This window comes from Megalops cyprinoides, chromosome 7 (genome assembly GCF_013368585.1).
Source record: "Megalops cyprinoides isolate fMegCyp1 chromosome 7, fMegCyp1.pri, whole genome shotgun sequence".
NCBI classification, from domain to species: Eukaryota; Metazoa; Chordata; class Actinopteri; order Elopiformes; family Megalopidae; genus Megalops; species Megalops cyprinoides.
In genome coordinates, this window is record NC_050589.1 from 1,552,315 (window position 1) to 1,570,584 (window position 18,270).

Below are 18,270 nucleotides of genomic sequence, written 5' to 3' on the forward strand. Positions count from 1 at the left end.
TTTCACTGCTGGGTCCTCTATGATTAAATGAAATTATTCACCACCGACGGCTTTCTTAGCCCTTTCCTGATGGCAGTGATATTTTAAAAAGAGCAAATGATTGAGCATATAACCTTGCAGTTCTACTCAGACATATATATATATATATATATATATATATATATATATATATATATATATATATATATATATATATATATATATGTATGAACATTTGTGTATTGTGGGTAATTTATTCTGAATTGCTGCTGGCAGTACATCTCTGTAATGAAGAACATTTGTAATTCACAAAATGAATTGTGTGTATTGGACATTTAGAAAAAAAAATCACTTTTATTATTTCACAAAATGGACATAATCCAGCAGGCTCCATAAGCGTAACTAATATGTACAACTTGCTTATTGTGTTGAAATGTGAAAATAAAGATGCAGTAAGCGCTCAAAAGCAAAATGAAACTCACATTGTTAAGACACCAGTTTCACACGCAGAAAACCAAGATTCTGCATGAGGACGAACCCGAAGTAACTAACAAATTAGCCTCAATGTCCTCAAAATACAAAACGTTAGCCATGTTATCTTTATAAACCAAGACTGCAGTCTTCACAGGCTTTAGAAAACATTAACTGGCCTGACTGTGAAACACCTTTCATAGGTTTCTAATACAAAAATGGGCGATTTAACTGAACCTGCTTTCTGCCCATCGATGTGAACAGTACGGACGCAGGCATCCCCGCTTCACAATAGCGCGCTAATGCTAACTCACATCTGGCTAACGCTAATTCACATCTGCCGGCCGATGGACAGGAGGCTGAAATGAGGGAATGTTGTCCTTCACATTTCTGCACACATTGGCACACAGGAGTAATAATGAGGTATTAAGGCCTTCAGAATTTTGACGGAGTTCGAAGTAGGCTACACATTGGCGGCTCAGAAAAGAACACATATTTTCTTCTAGATTTTTAACAAAATATAAATAACAATAGTCAACCTCAGCTTTTAAGCCAACTGCACACCTTACAAGGACGGGTTCAGTAATATTATTCACATTAATTGTTAATTAAATCAAAAATTATCCTGATATATACTCGATTGACATTTGCAGGTTTCCACACGACGGTGCCAAACTGGAGTTCAGTGCATTAAGATCCTGAGTTTCAAACAAGTCACTTTCAGTCCCACAATTCCACAGGTTGCAAAATCTGCCAGCAAAGCTTTAAAATGTGCAAAGCAAAATACCCATATATGAAATATGTATATATGGTCAATTGCAGCAATAACTCTTTCCAAATATTAAAGTTGAAATAAACCAAATATTAAAATACACACACACACTTAACAGAATCAAATAAAAACAAATATGTACCATGTCAGCTATCACTCGCAACCCCTGTTCCACAACAAAACAAAAAAAAAAAAAACACCAATTATAAACCACTGAAATAAATAAACTACCATCTGCAACATCTGCTGCGTAAATGTCAGAAAGGCACTTCCTCAAACACTTTTGGGCTTTGGGCGGTTAAGCATTTGCTAGTTCTGGGCAGCTGCGTGAGGCTAGCACATCTGCAGTCTGGGACAGTCCAGCAGTCACAGTCCTGGGGAGAGACTGTACTGGGAGTTGTAGTCAGGGGGAAGTGTAGTGGGAGTCAAGGGTCTGGGTGGAGTCTTTCAGGAGATGTAGCTGAAGTTTATGTGGAGTGAAGTGGGAGTTTAAGTTGAGGGAGATGTGGGAGATGTAGTCAGGGGAGAGTCTAATGAAATTCGTTGTCAGGGGAAGATTCTGGCGGGAGTTTGCAGGAGGTGGGCCTAGCGGGAGTTGTAGTCAGGGGAGAAGAGTCGGAGTTTTGGGCTGCCTCTCAGGTCTGCAGGCAGGTTGTTACTGTAAGGACTCGCTGGGGAGGAGAGACCTGCAACACACAGCACAGGAAACTGTCAGAACAAACTGTACAGTCAACACTGTTTCCAGCAGTGTGGGGCTGTGTCAGAGAGGACACCTGATCATGTGACTACCGCCAAAGGAGTCCCACACTGGCGTCCTGCTGAGAGGATATCCCCCCAGAAAAACTGCCTTTAAAATACTAACGACACTGCCAAACAGGCTCACCTGAGGGGGGTGGAGTTTTCTGGATGAACGCTGGGTGACAGGCCAGGTCCCTTGGAGAAAAGAAGGCATGGCAGGCTGGGGGGGGGGGGGGGGGGGGGGAATAATGCACCATTAAAGAGTGGCCACAGCACTTTCTGTAGTATTACCCACAGTTCCTGTTACTCCCAACACCAGCTGCTACTACCGAGCATCCTCATACAAACGTGTGCGCACACACACACACGTGCACACGCACAAACACGCGCACACACACACACACACACGAGCGTGCACACAAACACACACGAGCGTGCACACACACACACACACGCGCACACACACACACGCACACACACACAGAGCAGGTGCTGCAGGTGCAGGGTACCCACCGATGACGATGATGGCGGTGCCGGCGAGCAGGGCGAACAGAGTGAAGAACATGACCTGGTAGGAGTCTATGAGCTGCTGTAGAATAGTAGGCTCCTCCCACCCTGAGGCGGGGCCTGCTGTGGTTGGACAAACACCTGGATGAGACCCCGCCCACTGTCACCATGACATACCCCTCACAGGAATGCCACTCTGCTTGGACATTACATCATTCAGCAAACGCTCTGACCCAGTGCGACTTCCAAATAAGTGCATCACAATGCTAAGAGCAGTCATCGAAAAGCACTACCAGAGGTCAGTAAGATACTGCTAAACTAGTGTACAGTGCTTTTTTACATCACAATGCTAAGAGTAGCTATCGAAAAGCACTATCAGAGGTCAGTAAGATACTGCTAAACTAGTGTACAGTGCTTTTTTAAATAGAAAATGGGGATAGATAAGATAGATATGAAGGTAGACTAGAGATAAAACTTGGAGAGGCGAGTTTTCAGCTTTATCTGGAAGACACCCAGGGAGTCTGTTCTACGAATCTCAGCAGGAATTGGGACAATCTCTTATGCATCATAAATACTACACATGCACTGCACTGTTCATTTGGACATAGTGTCTGTTCCAGGTTGTAGAGGAATGCTGCTATTTTCAGGAAAGGGTGGGAAAATTCTGGAACAATTGTGTTCATCAAAAAGCTGGGTGTGTTAGCATTGGGCTGTGTGTTCTCATGAGGAGGTAACGCATGTTCCTATGAGGCCAGACATGTTAATGTGAGGTTTGCATTGTAGTGAAGCAGTCAGGTATTCTATGGTGAGGGGTAATGTGTGTTATCGTGTGGATATTAAACATGTTACAGTGAGGACTTCATGTGTGTTGTGGTGAGAACGTCCTGCGTGTTATGGAGTGTTACAGTGAGGATGTTAGGTGTCACAATGAGGATATCACACGTTACTATGAGGATGTCCTGTGTGTTACGATGAGGACCTCCGGCGTGTTACGGTGAGGGTGCCCTGTGTGTTACGGTGAGGGCGTCCTGCGTGTTACGGTGAGGGCGTCCTGCGTGTTACGGTGAGGGCGTCCTGTGTGTTAGCCGTGCTCCGGCAGCGCACCTTGCACGGCTGTGCCCTGGTCAGCCACAGGGATGATGGTGACGGGCAGCAGGAGGGGCTGGTCAGTGGACGGGCTCGTTATGGAGATGACAGCTGATGTAGTGCCCTGAACAGGGAGTCTGGGGTCGGCCAGGCTGACTCTGAACCTGGCAAAGCTGGGCTGGCCCTGAGACACCTCCTTCTCCTGGACCACCACGGCCGTGGAGCTCGACGTCACCTGAGCGAGGTTTTGGAGAGGTGTGAGCTTGAACAGGCTACAGGGTTACACAGCACACCTCAATCCCTGCCGTCACACTGGCCTGGAACACGTAGGCCTCTCACCTCCAGGCCGCTGAGAAGGGCGCTCGTGCCGTACACCGTGAGCTCGGCTGACGGGTGCAGGCTGCTGAGCAGGATGTCCTTCTGGTCGGAGTACAGGCCCGGGCTGAAGGGCAGCTGGGCGGCCACCTGTTCCCCGGAGAATCCGCTCCCCTCCACGGCCGCCCTCACCACCAGCTGCGTGACAGACAGCGCCAGGACCCGGCGCTGCTGCTCCGTCAGCGGCCGCAGCGACACGGAGCAGGAGTAGAACCCTGAGCACAGTGAGACACACCTGAGCGCGTACGCTCACAGAACACGCACACACACCTGAGCGCGTACGCTCACAGAGCACACACACCTGAGCGCGTACGCTCACAGAGCACGCACACCTGAGCGCGTACGCTCACAGAGCACGCACACCTGAGCGCGTACGCTCACAGAACACGCACACCTGAGCGCGTACGCTCACAGAGCACACACACCTGAGCGCGTACGCTCACAGAGCACGCACACCTGAGCGCGTATGCTCACAGAACACACACACCTGAGTGTGTACGCTCTCAGAACACACACAGAACACCTCTTCATCCTTGACTCCTTTCTTTGAGGCAGTGGTGTGACCACACCCACAGAAAGGCATGACCACGCCCACCGACAGGCCTACGCTCGCTGGCTTCTCAGTGACAGCAAGGGAGTGAGGAGCCCATGAACCCCTCAGCCCAGAGTGACATCACACCTAAAACACTGCAGTCTGAACCCCTCAGCCCAGAGTGACATCACACCTAAAACACTGCAGTCACACTGCACAGATTAACGGATGCAGTCAATCAGCATCCCCGAGCCGGGACTTTAGCCTGCAGACGATGCGCTAGCCAGGCCCAGCAGCGTGCTCACCTGCGCTGGCGTCGAACCCGGTCTGTGTGCTGAGGACATCGTGGGCGTGGAACTCGATGATGTCACTGCTGAACTGCAGCTGGCAGCTGATGCTGGTCTCTGGGTGCAGCTGCGCGATGGAGTCTGTCTGCGCAGCCGAACAGGAGCCTGCAGACGGGAGAGCAGCAACTTTCAGCTCTGCTAGGAGCAGCTCATCATAAACCACACACACACGTGCTCACACACACGCGCTCACACACACGCGCTCACACACACACACGCGCTCACACACACACGCGCTCACACGCACACACACAGACACACACTGCTCACACACACACACACGCAGACAAACACACACACGCACACACACACACACACACACACACACGTGCACACGCACTGCTCACACACACTGCTCAAATACACACGCTCACTCACACAGATACACACACTCACTCACATGCACACACACACGCACACACACACACACACACACGCGCTCACACACACACACGCACACACACACACACACTCACCCACATGCACACACACGCGCACACACACACACGCACACGCACACACACACACACACACACACACACACAGAGTAATTTTCACATCACTTAGGACCAATATTACAGGGAGCAGGGTACTGGTACAGTAACCAAAGTGTCATCACTAAAATTCCCTCTGTTTCCTTAGAAAAAACCTCTTCTGATAAGTGAATAAAATCGTGACTTCGGCATAGATGAGAACTGAAAGCGGGTCATCTGAACCGTGGTGCTCAGGTTTCTCAGTGTGTGAGGGGAGGTGCAGTGCCCGTACCGATCAGATTGGTGCCCCTCTCGCGTGTGGTGATCAGGACGCGGGACTCCGAGCCCTCCTTCACTCCGCCCGAATGCACCATGACTGCCGCCCTGGTGGCCACGCCCACAACCACCTGACACACATCAGAGAGACAGCACGCGTGACCCAACCGCTCTCGGGACTCAAACCACATCTGGTCACAAGGACCGTGTGGGCTCAGTACAGCCTGAACATCCTGGTAATAACAGAGTAATAGAGACTGAACAGCGTGGTAATAACAGCGTTATAAACACTCTGCTAGATGTGTTTGACTGAGCTGCAAATTTGAGAGCTTAGAGACCCTGGGAGGTGGTGCTAGGGGGTGCTGGGACAGGTGATGCTGGGGTAGAGGATGGGGGCACTGGGTCAGTGGATGTTGGGTCAGAAGGGGCTAGGTGAGGGGGTTTTGGGGTAGGGGGGTTGGGATAGGGGATATGGGGTCAGAGGGCGGGTCAGAGTTCTGCTCAGGATGGAGGAGTACGGGAGACTGCTGCAGACACCGTGCTGCCGCTCACAGCACACGTGCAGGCCACACGTCTGACGCCGGCAAACTCAACAGAGGTGTACACAGGACTTCATATATGTCTGAGAAAGCCATCAGAGCGAGGGGTGATGTGTCTTTTAAGCCCAGATTTCTCAGGTAACAGCGCGTCAAACAGGGTCATGTGGCAGGCGTTTGGAGATGGAGGGTCACCTCTCTGTAGGTCCGGAGCTGCCCGGGAATTTCGTAGAACACCGTGACGGAGCCCACGTCCCGGGCCACACCCACCCCTGTCTTCGGGTCCACCTCCAGGACCCCGCCTGCAGAGGAGCTCCAGGTGCCGGTGAGACCTGCGGAGATCGCACCCCGGCGCGAGGGACAGAGAGGTATCACATTCCTGCTGCGATCTCTCTGACATCAGAGTGCAATGGCAGATACCTGCACTCTGTATCCGCAGAGAGGAGGGCTTTTCCCTCAGCTGTGAGACCTGTGCTTTTATAAAGGCTCAATCAGGGAGAGAATGACTCAGAGAAACAAAGACACAGTGAGCTTCGCTCTGATTGGCTATTATTCCCACCGAATGGCCCAGATAAGGCTTATTTCCACGCCGTAGCTGAATTGCTGTAATCTGCTGCACAGATTTTCTCACTGCCCAATTTAGATAACGCCTCAGCAGACTTCAAAGGCTCGTGTTCTGATGTGGCAGTAGAGAGATTTAATGAGACAAAGACTGGGTGTGAATTGTGCGCCGATCAAAGGTTACAAAAGTCTTACAGGGAGCAGGAGAAGGCAGAAAAGTCTCTGTAGAAGGAGGGACAGGTGTACTCCACGATAACACTGAATTACAGGACTGACTCTGAGTCAGAATAAACTGGTTCATGTCACGAAGGCTCCTCCAGCAGGGAGGACAGGGCCATGCTGGATAAATACGATTAATTTCATCATCAGCTTAACAGCTAAAGCAGTATCATTCCCTGTAAGATTCGGCGGGCTCAACATCACAGGTGCCGTGAGATCTGATTGGCTGAGTCGGTTGAGTGACGGCCCACCTTCCTGATTGACGAGCTGCGAGGTGAAGCAAACGACGTCGCCGACGACCAGGCTGTGGGCTTCCTCCGGGCGGATGGCGTGCTCCACCGGCAGTGCCAGAAAGTCGGCCACGCCCGTCTGCTCGGAGTCCCACACCCCGAGCAGCGTCAGCCCCACGTTCACCGTGCGCACTGTCAGGGTGCTGTTCTCCGGGCCTCGGCCCAACAGAACCAGGTCGTCCCTGCGGAGAAACACAACAGCATCCTCTCTGTGCAGGAAGCGAAGACCAGGACAGGCGGAGCTCACCAAGCCCAGCAGAGTTACTCCCCAAGAGGCGTAAAGAAAAGAAAAGGTGTGCATTGCAACAGCGCCCCCTGGAGGTCCACACAGGAAGCGCTCCAGGGCGTAGGCTGCAGTTCACACAGGCTACCTGTTGGTGGCGAAGTTGAGGGCGGAGTTGTGTCCGTGCAGGACGTCGCCGGTGCTGGCGTGGAAGTGCACGGTGAACGTGAGAACTGCTCCCAGCGGAACAGCGGACAGCTTGTCTTTGTTTGAGGTGTACAGAACCGGACCCGTACTGAACCGCACATATGACACCGGAACCACCTGGGGAGAAACAGCAGGGAGTTAAAACACTGCTGGTCTTCATAAAACACCAAACCTGAAGAGGACACAGCTGCCTCAGGCTGCTCCTTTCATTCTTAAAGGGATCATGTAACTGTTTTACTCTGACAATATACGTTTGACCATATCACACATTTAACAGCATATAATACATGTAACACATTTAACATTTTAACAATTTAATGATGATGGTAACATTTAAAATTTTAATGTAATATATTCCCACTGCTTTTTTCTACCGGTAGGTTCCCTGCATTCTAGAGCTGCTGATGCTAACAGTACATCATTTCAGTACATCGTGTCCTCATCCACACTGAAAACACAGTGTTCCGTGGTAATTACTTGTACCCGATTTAACTGTAATAACTATAATTCTTTCTCCTCACCTTTCTGCACAGGCTGACTCCTGTTGAACAGCTCTGATTAGCCCAGATAACTGATACAGGTTTTAGGAAGCTTAGAAGCTTAAAGGCTTATTGGGAAAATACCGAACCATGATCCTGGTCGCACAGACAGCTGTTTTTACCAAGTTACAGTTATGGTTAGGGTTAGGTTTATGGGTCACCCGCCTCTCAGGGCACTCCCACTGCAAGTCAGACACACCCCTAACAACCAGGACATTACCCATGGAACAAAGACTCACGCCCCCTCTGTCACTCACAGACACAGATACGCCCCTTCTATCACTCATACTCCCCATGCTACACAGACACGCCCCCAGCAGTCAGGAAACGCCCCCTCTGTCGCTCACAGACACGCCCCTCGGTCACTCAGACACGCCCGTCTGTCACTCACAGACACGCCCCCCTCTGTCACTCACAGACAGATACGCCCCCCTCTGTCACTCATAGACATGCCCCCTTTGTCACTCATAGACACGCCCCCTCTGTCACTCACACAGAGACACACCCCCTGTCACTCACAGACACAAATACGCCCCCCTCTGTCATTCACTTCCCCTTGCTACACAGACATGCCCCCAGCAGTCAGGAAACGCCCCCTCTGTCACTCACAGACACGCCCCTCGGTCACTCAGACACGCCCCCTCTGTCACTCACAGACACAGATACGCGCCCCTCTGTCATTCACTCTCCCCTTGCTACATAGACACGCCCCCAGCACTCAGGAAACGCCCCCTCTGTCACTCACAGACACGCCCCCTCTGTCACTCACAGACACGCCCCTCTGTCACTCACAGACACGCCCCCTCTGTCACTCACAGACACGCCCCTCTGTCACTCACAGACACAGATACGCCCCCCTCTGTCATTCACTCTCCCCTTGCTACACAGACACGCCCCCAGCACTCAGGAAACACCCCCTCTGTCACTCACAGACACGCCCCTCTGTCACTCACAGACACGCCCCTCTGTCACTCACAGACACGCCCCTCTGTCACTCACAGACACAGATACGCCCCCCTCGGTCATTCACTTTCCCCTTGCTACACAGACACGCCCCCAGCAGTCAGGAAACGCCCCCTCTGTCACTCACAGATACGCCCCTCTGTCACTCACAGACACGCCCCCAGCAGTCAGGAAACGCCCCCTCTGTCACTCACAGACACGCCCCTCTGTCACTCACAGACACGCCCCCAGCAGTCAGGAAAGGCCTCATTGTTAACAGACAGTGTGACACACCTTTACAGCCAGGATCAGGGTTTGATTGACGCCGAAGGGCTCCTGGGAGGTGACCAGCAGAGAGGTGGTGCCTGTGAGGGAGCCGGATGACAGGTAGCCTGCCTCGTCCACCTGCACCAGCCCCGCCTTGTCGGGACAGTCCAGCACACGGTAGGAGAGCACGCCCACACTGTCCCTGGAACAGAACAGCATTTCTCATCGCTCACCAGGAGAGGGCATCAACACATGCAAACCTGAGTAACACTAAGTCCCAGCAGGGGCACTGCTGCTGTATGCAGAAGTGCATTAAGCTGCAATGAACTGCACTGATATGTAGAGCTGCATCTTCAGCAAATTCATAGCTAGCTGTCAATCATACAATTAAATGAATTTTTAAGCACAGTGTTACTCACATTGAGCACTCTTTAGATCTGTTCTTTTACCTGTTAGTCTGAAGCTTCAGCAGAGAGTTCGGGGACATCAGGATCTCCCCTGCCTCAACATCCGGATTCAGCAAATGCAGCCTCTCATACACCTGCACAGGACACAGTGCACCACAGTCTTTTACTGTGCGAGTTACTGTAACTGAGACCATTACAGAGTGTTTCCCTCTGTGTTACTGTAACCATGACACCCTCACAGAGTCAATTTCCCTCCATTACAGAGTCAGTTTCCCTCTGCGTTACTGTAACTGAGACCATCACAGAGTCGGTTTCTCTGTGCATTACTGTAACCATGACGCCCTCACAGAGTTGGTTTCTCTGTGCATTACTGTAACCATGACGCCATCACAGAGTCGGTTTCTCTGTGCATTACTGTGACCATGACGCCCTCACAGAGTCGGTTTCTCTGTGCATTACTGTGACCATGACGCCCTCACAGAGTCGGTTTCTCTGTGCATTACTGTAACCATGACGCCCTCACAGAGTCGGTTTCTCTGTGCATTACTGTAGCCGCAGGCACGTAGGCGGGAAGCACCTGGATTTGGATCTCATCGGAGAGTTCTGCTCGGTTTCCCTCCAGGTGTCCGGCCAGCGGGTCTTTGGCTCTGACCGTCACCTTCAGGCCCGTGCGGCCCTTGGTCCTCCCGTGCACGCTCATGGCAAAGTTGTGCTCTGCAGGCAGCTGCAGGAACGCCTACAGGAAGGGAACAGAGCCGCGCTGAAACAGAGCCGCGCTGAGACAGAGCCGCGCTGAGACAGAGCCGCGCTGAAACAGAGAAGCTGAAACAGAGCCGCGCTGAAACAGAGCCGCGCTGAAACAGAGCCGCGCTGAAACAGAGCCGCGCTGAGACAGAGCCGCGCTGAAACAGAGCCGCGCTGAGACAGAGCCGCGCTGAAACAGAGAAGCTGAAACAGAGCCGCGCTGAAACAGAGCCGCGCCGAGACAGATTTCAACCGACAGAAGTATTTCAGAGGAGGATTTCAGACTAAATTCAGGAGTGTATAATATGGCATGTGTTTCATCCAGACGTGTATTAACAGCTGAAATAAATGTAATAAATCCAAGAATAAATCCAAGTAAAAATCACTCCTCTACAAAAGTGCACCCCCTGGGCAGCAGGGGGCAGTGCAGGTCTCCTCACCTCAGAGTGGCGTGTGTTCAGCTGCAGGACGTCCCTCTTGGAGACTGACCAATGGAAGGTCAGCCCAGGCAGGGCGCTGCCGAAGGAGAAGGGTGTCTGGCTGCTGGTCAATCCCATCACATACACCGGCATCTATAGAAACACACACCCCATCACACACAGACACATAAACCCCATCACACACACAGACACATAAACCCCATCACACACACACCGGCATCTATAGAAACACAAACCCCATCACACACAGACATATAAACCCCATCACACACACAGACACATAAACCCCATCACACACACAGACACACAAACCCCATCACACACACAGAAACATAAACCCCATCACACACACACCGGCATCTATAGAAACACAAACCCCATCACACACAGACACATAAACCCCATCACACACACCGGCATCTATAGAAACACAAACCCCATCACACACAGACACATAAACCCCATCACATACACCGGCATCTATAGAAACACAAACCCCATCACACACAGACACACAAACCCCATCACACACACAGAAACATAAACCCCATCACACACAGACACATAAACCCCATCACACACACACCGGCATCTACAGAAACACACAAACCCATCACACACACCGGTATCTACACATCTTATACGAGAGGCACACCAGGAGCATAACTGACAGACAGCTTAACTCCACAGTGTAAAGCAGTCCATAGCAGTCAACTGCGTAACACACACAGGAGTCAACATCAACTCCATAACATACATTCTAACTCCACAACATACAGGAGACACATCACCTCTGTAGCATACACTCATCTACACAGGACAAAGATGAACTCATAACACACAGGAACTCTATTAAACAGACTTATGCATGTTTTTTAGTGTTTCATCATTTGAAAAACCTGCAATTTAGGTGAACATTCAATGTGAAAATGCAATTCTGTCTGTTACCTCCTTTTGTAGAATCACCAATGGTGAATTCCATTTAACCACTAATAGCATTTCTAAACCTGCATATTTTACTCAGCCCACTGATTACTGAGGCGGAAAACTACTTTGGAGGTTAAAAAATCTGCTACTGAATCTTAAAAATAAAAGAATAAAAATATGCATGAAAGATGAGGAAAATGAAGATGCGTGTGCAGCAGTAGTTAAAGCCCGGGTCTGTACCTGGGTTCCAGCCTTCATCCTCGTGATGGGGGCTCGGATTCTGATCGCCTTCAGCTGCACCACTTCAACTTCCACCTGATCCTGTGCAGTAACATCCACACACGTGTGTGTGTGTGTTAGGCAAAGTCTGAAGGACAAGCTGTCCGTGTGGTGGCATCACTTCAGCGTTTCTGCCTTACCTGGGACACCACCACCAGCTTCCCTGTCTCAGCATCCACAGCCTGGACCAATCCCGTCACCGTCACGTTGCCCACGGTGACGCCCCTCACATGACCCATGCTGTTCACCGTGGCAATGTTGCCGTTGGCGATGGAGAAGAGGATGTTGGACTGAGGGGGACCCCCCTCCGACGTGATCTGGGAGAAACCCACCATGACATCACACAGACAAGCAGTTGAGGAGTCAAGGTCACAGAGCGGAGAGTCAAAAGGTGCTGCGACTTCGACAGGCCTCTTTTATAGGCTGTCAGAAATGTATCAGGTAAAGTGTAGATAAAATCTGCATCACAACTTTACAAAGCCAGGGCAGGACAATGGAGAATACGGGTCAGCAAATCACTCTTGTGAATCAGCACACTGAGTATACGAGTTGGAACTTTGCCTATATGAGTCAGCACTTCACGCTCGTGAGTCACTGTATGGGAGTCCTGTCAGGTTACATGAAGCATGACCCTCCAATCACAGGCAGCTGACATACCTGCATCATGGCCCCGATAATCACTGTCACCCTCCTGGGCAGCAGCCTGAAGGGGGGAAACACCTGCAGGACACACACACACACACACGCACACACACACACACACACACGCACACACACGCACACACACGCACACACACACGCACACACACGCACACACACACACACACACACACACACACACACACACGCACACACACGCACACACACGCACGCACGCGCACACGCACACACGCACGCACGCACGCACGCACGCACGCACGCACGCACGCACGCACGCACGCACGCACGCACGCACGCACGCACGCACGCACGCGCACACACACACATATATCTATCAAGACTTGCACAGGGATGCTACATCACAGCTAATGGCAGGGAACAGCTGAAGATTTTGGCTATGTTCTAAAAATGTAAAGCTAGTTTTAATAAATACATCTAAATGTAATCATTTAACAGATAGTCTGGAGTAATTACTGCAGACTGGAGTGAGTTACAAAGATAAGTTAGTAGTGCACATAGGGGCATATGAAAAGCAGCAAATACATAAATCATCTGCACGCGTCCATCTGCCGAACAGCTCTGCATTTGACACAGTGTAAGAGCTACAGTAACCACACCCCTGCCGTGGCTGTCAAAGTGCAGTCACGGCCTGAAGCAGACAGAACAGCCCCTCCCACTGCTGGAAGCCCCAATCACGAGTGTGGAAAGGGAAGTGGGCGTGGCCCACCTCGATCTGCTGCGGCGCGGACAGGATCCTCTTCCCGCTTTTGTCCAGCACGACGGCGGAGATGGTGGTCTGGCCCACGGTGAGACCGCGCACCAGGAAGGTGGCGGTGTCCTTCTCCGAGGCCTCGGGGAGGTGCCTGCGGGGGACAGCTAACGGTTTCACACCTGGGGGGCGCTCTCGCCCCCTGCGGCTTCCACGGCACAGGTACGAGGGGGCACACATACACACAGGAAGCTTCACAAACACACTGCCACACGGAGCTGCTGTCACCAGCGCTGTAACTGAAATAGACTAATTATAGTGCTACCATAAAAATTAACAACATATTTAAATTGTTAACGTATAAATCAATGCTACAATGCCTGTAATATGCTGGATGAGGGTTATTCTCTGCCAGCTCAATCTAGCTTCATTTACACCTATTTAGCAGCTTCATTCTGTCTGTAATCTATGAACACCTTTTAGCCAAGTTATTCTCCAGACAGCTAAATTGTCATTTGTTAAGTATTCAGGTCTGTTTATATTGCAAAGTGCTTAAATTCTATTGGTTTATCCTCTGGACAGCTTCACTGTGACTTGTTTGGTAACAGCGCTATGGTAACACTCACGAGAGGGAGAGGATGGGGGAAGCAGCCCTCAGTTTCAGGTTCATCAGGGGGAAGTACTTGGCCAGAAAGGGCTGCTTATTATCATCCAGAACTCGAACATGCGCCCGCACTGCCTTCCCAATCTCCACCTGCAACACACACACACACCTTTACCTGTAACACTGCGAGCCTCCCATCACACACACACACCTTTACCTGTAACACTGCGAGCCTCCCATCACACACACACACCTTTACCTGTAACACTGCGAGCCTCCCATCACACACACACACCTTTACCTGTAACACTGCGAGCCTCCCATCACACACACACACCTTTACCTGTAACACTGCGAGCCTCCCATCACACGCGCGCGCATGTGCACGCATGTACACACACACACACACACACACACACACACACACACCTTTACCTGTAACACTGCGAGCCTCCCATCACACACACACACACACACACACCTTTACCTGTAACACTGCGAGCCTCCCATCACACGCGCGCGCATGTGCACGCATGTACACACACACACACACACACACACACACACACACACACACTCACCTTTACCTGTAACACAGCGAGCCTCCCATCACAGACAGACAGACAGACACAGACACACACGCACGCACGCATTCACGCACGTGCATACACACACACACACACACCTTTACCTGTAACACTGCGAGCCTCCCATCTCACGCGCGCGCATGTGCACGCATGTACACACACCCACACACACACACACACCCACACACACACACACACACACACACCTTTACCTGTAACACAGCAAGCCTCCCATCACAGACAGATAGACAGACACAGACACACACGCACGCACGCATTCACGCACGTGCATACACACACACACACACACCTTTACCTGTAACACTGCGAGCCTCCCATCACACGCGCGCGCATGTGCACGCATGTACACACACACACACACACACACACACACACACACACACACACACACCTTTACCTGTAACACAGCAAGCCTCCCATCACAGACAGATAGACAGACACAGACACACACGCACGCACGCATTCACGCACGTGCATACACACACACACACACACCTTTACCTGTAACACAGCAAACCTCCCATCACAGACAGACAGACACAGACAGACAGACACAGACACACACACACACACACACACACTGCTGGTATGCAGCACTCCCTCTAAACTACTGTTTTGTGTGGAGGTCAGTAATTCTGCTGATTAGAGGGATTATGGGTAAAGTCTTTCCCTTCATCAACAGTAAAGCTTGCTGTTGCCCCCTCCAGCCTCACAGACAGGGCAGCGCTGTGTGGGAGGACAGGAGGCAATTAAACAGGAAACCCCTCCAATTTTTAATGAAGGCCGTGGCCTTCTGAAGAAAACAGAGACACTTAAATAATTACTGTGGAACTGCATTACTAACGTGCCACCTGCAATTCAAACTGACAGTTTATAGGGACTGCAGTGCTAATTACAGACCCACGCTGCACATTTTCAGCTACTGGGTAATTTTACACATATTTACATACACTTAAATCACTATTATTTGTATAAAAACAGTAAAATAGTCAAAAGACTACAGCTACTGGCTCTACCATTAGTCTTGCTTCGGTGACCACAGCACTGGTGGTTAGCACGCTGCTAAACATTTCATTCCAGCATGTAAAGACCCTGCTCACGCTCACCTTGTCCACCACTCTGACGTAAACCTCAAAGATGTCCGAGACGCGGACCACAGCCCTGGCAGGTGAGGGGAAGGCCAGGCACAGGTCATGCACCATCACCTGCACCACACCTGGCTGCAGGGGGTGCACCTGGGACAGACACCACAGACAGAGGCACAGGTGACAGAATGCTCCGGAGCTCCACCTGCCACTTCCACAGTCCTGGCTCCTGCTATCTCCTTACCTCTGCGCTTGCCTGGCTCTCCTGGTAAACCAAGTCTGCGATTCCTCCAGCGCTGGCATTCAAAAAGAAATACCCAGAGCCCTCTTTCAAAGCCAGGTCCGCCTGCAAGACAGCCGCCAAACCACAGGCTGATACAGAGGAGCTGCGTGGCACTCAGAGGGTTAACAGAGGGAGACTACAGGGGACCTATATAGGAGGGAGAATTAGAGAGGAGGACTACTAGGAATGACATTTGGAGAGAGACCTACAAGGGAGCGAGATTTAGACACAGGAGCATGTGAGGGGGTAGGGGTGTGTGTGAGAGCGTAGCGGGGTGTGTGTGTGTGTGTGAGAGAGCGTAGCGGGGTGTGTATGTGTGTGTGTGAGAGCGTAGCGGGGTGTGTGTGTGTGTGTGAGAGAGCGTAGCGGGGTGTGTGTGTGTGAGAGCGTAGCGGGATGTGTGACGCCCTACCCGCACGTCGGGGTGATTGTATATGGTGACGGCCTCAGGGCTGACCCGTACGTCCTCCACCAGCAGCAGCTCCAGCGTGGCCGACACCGGGCTCAGGGGCTCGTGCTGAGGAAGAGGAGGAGAGAGGAAGAGGAGGGGACAGAGAGAGGAAGAGGAAGAGGAGAAGAGAGGAAGAGGGGGGAGAGAGAGGAAGAGGAGGGGAGAGAGAGGAAGAGGGGGGGAGAGAGAGGAAGAGAAGGGGAGAGAGAGGAAGAGGAAGAGGAGAAGAGAGGAAGAGGGGACAGAAAGAGGACGAGGAGGGCACAGAGACAGGAAGAGGAGGGGACAGAGAGAGGAAGAGGAGGGGACAGAGACAGGAAGAGGAGGGGACAGAGACAGGAAGAGGAGGGGAGAGAGAGGAAGAGGAGGGGACAGAGAGAGGAAGAGGAGGGGACAGAGAGAGGAAGAGGAGGGCACAGAGACAGGAAGAGGAGGGCACAGAGAGAGGAAAATGACCTTTCAGCCCATCAGTGAGTACATTCCCAATCAATCAACAGCATGGCAACACTGAGCTTACCTGTGACACACGTATGTTTATATTCATATCTGTTCAACCTGCAGGCTGATTTACACTATGTGCACTGGTTCCAGCGGAGATGTCAGGCAGATTCTCTGCTTATTATTGTAAATCAATACGGTACATTTGCTACTTGTGTCCACTACCAGCCCATCCAGACCACATGCAGATCAGTAAATCCACACAGCACCTGCAGTGAACTGATGACTGTGAGTAAACAGCTATCAGAAACAGCCATCAGAGCCCAGAGCTTACAGAGGGAGGGATCGGGATCGGTGTGCTGTGTAGGAGACACAGGCAAGACACTGACGTGGTGCAGGAGTTAGAGCCATGAGTTCGCCATGTAGTTAATCAGTTAACAAGCATTCACCTGCCCGTTTTAGTCATCTATGTAACGAGAAGGCCAGTTATACGGAAGATCCATGCATGTGCTGTTTTTTGTGTTGTCTTTATTTTCATTTCTTGGCCAGCTGGCTAGTATCATTATTTTTTACTTCCTCGAAGCAAGTTCCAACAGGTTTTACATGTTTTATGACCTGTGTGTGGGCTTATGTAAGTACTTTTTACTCTATTGTTAAAGTATTTGATTTTTTAATAATTTGTTATTTGCTACTACATGTTCAGTTCTGGTTTTGAAAAGCCCTTAAACTAGAGTGAAATCATTGTAAGAACTGAGCTGTGTCTGAATGAAGATGTTCTTCCATCTGCTCTTCAGCAGCACAGATAAAAGACTCGTGCCCAAGCACATCTTTCAGCGTGGCCTTCACAAGACTTTCTCTTCCTATTCTTCTCTTTGGTTCCCATAGCAACCCCTGTGTTGTTGTTGGTTACGTTCATGTTTTCAGCTTGTGGTCACACAAGTCTCTATCCTACAGCTTCCTGTCAGGGTGAACAGGAAGTGAATCACTGCCACCCTGCAACGGGGGCGTCCTCAGAGCGAGATGCGCACTGACATGACATGGCGGGGCGGGTGGCTCTTACCAGGCTCAGCACCTGAGCCGCCTCCAGGTGGGCGGTCTGGTACCCCGCGGCTGTCACGGTGATGGCCGCCACGCCCGACTCACGGTGAACGACCACCGTCTGCAGACCTGCGGGAGAACCAGGAAGTGAGGAAACCACACTGCACAGGCAGACACGAATCAGAGAGACCGGCGCACAGAGCTGATCCTGGCAGCACAGCGCTGATCCTGGCAGCACAGCGCTGATCCTGGCAGCA

The 18,270-nt window shown here is 51.2% G+C and overlaps 1 protein-coding gene across 2 annotated transcripts in view; it reads right to left on the bottom strand.

The window, feature by feature from the left end:
- Window positions 1-737: 737 nt before the first annotated feature.
- The window catches only part of nup210 (nucleoporin 210), a 34,177-nt gene continuing 16,644 nt past the window's right edge, over window positions 738-18,270 (bottom strand). The window contains exons 18-40 of one of the 2 annotated variants that reach the window (XM_036533099.1): window positions 18,036-18,142; window positions 16,499-16,603; window positions 16,048-16,149; window positions 15,825-15,953; window positions 14,133-14,260; window positions 13,525-13,660; window positions 12,795-12,857; window positions 12,278-12,454; window positions 12,099-12,179; window positions 10,932-11,063; window positions 10,325-10,483; window positions 9,790-9,881; window positions 9,368-9,542; window positions 7,534-7,709; window positions 7,124-7,344; window positions 6,288-6,424; window positions 5,573-5,687; window positions 4,766-4,912; window positions 3,893-4,143; window positions 3,572-3,788; window positions 2,474-2,587; window positions 2,106-2,180; window positions 738-1,908 (exon numbers count right to left, since the gene is read on the bottom strand). In XM_036533099.1, coding sequence (XP_036388992.1) covers window positions 1,808-1,908; window positions 2,106-2,180; window positions 2,474-2,587; window positions 3,572-3,788; window positions 3,893-4,143; window positions 4,766-4,912; window positions 5,573-5,687; window positions 6,288-6,424; window positions 7,124-7,344; window positions 7,534-7,709; window positions 9,368-9,542; window positions 9,790-9,881; window positions 10,325-10,483; window positions 10,932-11,063; window positions 12,099-12,179; window positions 12,278-12,454; window positions 12,795-12,857; window positions 13,525-13,660; window positions 14,133-14,260; window positions 15,825-15,953; window positions 16,048-16,149; window positions 16,499-16,603; window positions 18,036-18,142 — 3,140 coding nt within the window. In that variant the 3' untranslated portion in view covers window positions 738-1,807. Of the gene's footprint in view, window positions 1,909-2,105; window positions 2,181-2,473; window positions 2,591-3,571; window positions 3,789-3,892; window positions 4,144-4,765; window positions 4,913-5,572; window positions 5,688-6,287; window positions 6,425-7,123; window positions 7,345-7,533; window positions 7,710-9,367; window positions 9,543-9,789; window positions 9,882-10,324; window positions 10,484-10,931; window positions 11,064-12,098; window positions 12,180-12,277; window positions 12,455-12,794; window positions 12,858-13,524; window positions 13,661-14,132; window positions 14,261-15,824; window positions 15,954-16,047; window positions 16,150-16,498; window positions 16,604-18,035; window positions 18,143-18,270 lie in introns of both variants that reach the window. The other variant, XM_036533098.1, reaches the window with a different exon arrangement.